This window comes from Dipodomys ordii, unplaced genomic scaffold, assembly GCF_000151885.1.
Source record: "Dipodomys ordii isolate 6190 unplaced genomic scaffold, Dord_2.0 Scaffold279, whole genome shotgun sequence".
Lineage (NCBI taxonomy): Eukaryota > Metazoa > Chordata > Mammalia > Rodentia > Heteromyidae > Dipodomys > Dipodomys ordii.
Window position 1 is genome coordinate 60870 of NW_012267495.1, and position 3220 is coordinate 64089.

Genomic DNA, 3220 nt, shown 5'->3' on the forward strand with positions numbered 1-3220 from the left:
GTGGAGGTGAAATCATGTGTTCAGAGTGGACAAGGGTGAGCTCTGCATCCACATCCCACGACTCCTGGTCAGCCTCCCTCCAGACCTGACGTCCACCTCCATTCCCACAGAAGGCCTGCTGAGAGGCAGCAGGAGAGGGCTGATGCACGTAGGCTGAGACATGGCACCGGCACGTTTCTCAGGTCTGCAGAAGCCCCGGCCTGAGCAACACCTGACCCCAAGTCCCCACCTGACCTGGGGTTCAGTCCACACACTTACAACGGCCATTTCTGGTTGAACAGAGAAAAGAAGACACATGGAACAGAGTCTTTGAGCAGGAAAATGAGTCCACTGACACTACCCCATTGTCCAGTCGTGAGCTGGATGTGCACAGGGAGGAATGGGTGACAGGGAAGGTTTGCTAGCTCCAGGGGTGGCGGTCTGGCTTCTCCTCACAGGATTTGGAAGTACTGGGTTAGAACTCAGGCCTGTGCTTGTTGGGCCGTCGTGCCGTGACTGGGCCATGCCTCTCATTTTGCTGTCAGCTGTTATTCGGGCAGAGCCTTGGTGTTGACTGAGGCTGGGCTCGGAGCTCAAACGCTGTGTCCATAGCTCTGAAGTAGCTGGGGGCCCTGTGGGCCTGGGCAGTCACCCCCAGCTTCTTGACTGATATTCAGCCTGGCTAGTATTTTCACTGGCTGGATTCAAACTACAATCCTCCCATCCCCACTTCCCACACAGCCTGGATTGCAGGGAGTACCCTGTGCGTAGTCATGTCCCTCACGTTTTCAACAGAATTTCAGGGCCTCCTCAGCAGGGAATCCCAGTGTGTCTCCCCAGGTCTCATGGGAAAGTGATCGTCAGGTCCCCTGGCCTTTCTCAGGTCCTGGGGACCACGGCTGGGTCGTTGCCATTTCCAGGACGATGCACTGGTCTCATTGATGTGGGAATATACTTTATCGTTTGAAGATCATAACAACATGATCACCTTGTGAACTCAGAGACGCCACGGAGTGGCAGCCCTCCAGATCCAGAGGGGATCCCTGGCAGTCGGCTGGACAGAGGGCAGCCAGACGGTGACACCAGCCCTGGGCTGCATGCTGTGTTCTGGATGGACTCTGGGCTGGGGTGTGCTGGGCACCCCTGAGGGTCCTGTGCGTCTCTGCGGCAGGCTTGTGTCAGGGCTCACACCCGGTCTCCTCAGTGTGTCCTACACAGTAGTGCAAGGCTGTGTCCTCCGTGGTCACAGAGCTCAGCTGCAGGGAACACTGGTCCTTGGAGGTGGGCACTGTCATGGAGACTCTGCTCTGGAGGCTCGGGCTGTACGCAGTGCTCCCACGTTTATAGATGTGTCCAGTCCACTCCAGCGTTTTCCCTGAGGCCTGTCGTGTCCAGCTCCATAGTCACCATGCTGGAGTCACCAGAGACCGCACAGGAGAGGGACGGTGTCTGCACGGGCCTCAGCAGGCCAGCGCCTGACTCCTGCAGCTGCACCTGGGACAGCACAGCTGTGGACAGAGGAGCAGCTGTGTCTCGGCCCAGATGCCGCATCCCACGCTCCTGCCCAGTCCCAAGTCACCACCGCTGTGAGCTGCCAGCAGGAGCACAAAGACCACACCTGCTTCACGTTCACAAGGTCACGTCTGTCACACGCAGACAGCATTTCCAGAGTGCAGAAGAGGCTGAATTTAAGCGAGGGTGTGACTTCTCCTGGTGTGTATGTGGGAATTTGCATGTGGGGGCATCCTGCTTGTGGCTGCATACGAGGGGCAGCGTCCCTGTCACCTGTCCCCTGAGAGGAGGTGACCGCGGGTCTCTAGTCACCTCAGCCCTGTGACCGCAGCCTCACCTCCCTGGTCCTTGCAATTACCAAGAGGCATTCATGCTGAAAGACCTGATTTTTCATCTAGATATGTAATATGTGAATGCAAACAGTGTCTTTCTTTATCACACAAACAAATACACAACTACACATACCTGTACACACACCTCACAGGTACATACATGCCCACAATACACAATCCCACATATATACACAAACACACATATACGTACATACACAGAACCTTGGAACTTTGATCAGGAAGTAGATCCAATGAGTGTCAGTGGAGGCAAAGAGAAAGAACAAGCATGCAGAAGCAGGAGAATCATTGTGGACCAAGTGTTCTGGGATTGCAGGGCTTGTCCTGGTCTTCAGAGGTTTACTGAAGTGGGAGAGAGATTGGTAAAAGTGACCACTCATGAGAATAGCCTGCAGGATTGCATGAGGACACACGGTGGTTATTCGGGTAGTAAAGTTCGCCAGAATACATTATAAGAATGATGGCATTCTAACTGTTGGACATCATTCTTATTTTTCCTAAGGAAGAATTCTACCTGGTCCCACACAACCCATTCACTTTGGAGAATTGGGAGTTCACGTGACAGGAAATCATGGAGGTTCTCAAGTGCAGCAAGTTTCCATGACCATCATTTTCACCAATTTTCCTAACCCAGCAGAGCACAGCACCATGACGGGACTGTGAGATGGCGGTACATGGCTGTTGGTCCATTCATGACCTGGATAAGTCACAGGAGTGTGTGTGGTCTTGGTACACCCATGTAACTCCATTTCACTGGGACTGTAGGAGGACATGGTACATCCATGTATGTCTATGTACTCTACTCCATGTATGACCCCACAGCAGGCTCTAGGTTCTGGAGAAGTCTGTGCATGGGTACACCTGGGAACCTGCATAATTCTCTGATCTAGCCTCTGCATTTTGTCATGAACACCACCTGGTCTGTACATTCTGCTAAATAAAAATGGCACTGATTTTGTGGGTATTTCACAAGAATTAGACTTAATGTGTGATCTATGTTCCATATTGTAGCAGATTAGGTTCTCTACAAGCAGAAATATTAAATGAGGATGAACCTGAAGTTAAACAAATATGGTTTGTGAATTATTTTGGTTCTGCAATTGCATAGAGGTTGTTCCTTTTATGTGAATATGTAAGGAAGAAAAGTGGTCCTGTGTGACATGAATGTATAAGGGAAGAAAAGAGGTCCATTGTGAAGTGAATGTGTAAGTGGAAGGGAAGAGATCTGATGTGAACTGAATGTGTAAGAGGAAGGTAAGACGTCCCATGTGAAGTGAATGTGTAAGGGAAGAGAAGACGTCCCGTGTGAAGTGAACATGCAAGAGGAGGGGAAGCGGTCCTGGGTGAATATTCCCTGTGCAGTAGGTGTTTGATGAGCC

At 51.5% G+C, this 3220-nt stretch overlaps 1 gene segment (V, D, J or C); it reads right to left on the reverse strand.

Annotated features, from left to right (window-relative positions):
- Positions 1-1320: 1320 nt before the first annotated feature.
- LOC106001246 overlaps positions 1321-3220 on the reverse strand; it is a 4693-nt gene continuing 2793 nt past the window's right edge. The window contains 1 exon segment of the V gene segment in view: positions 1321-1473. Coding sequence covers positions 1321-1473 — 153 coding nt within the window.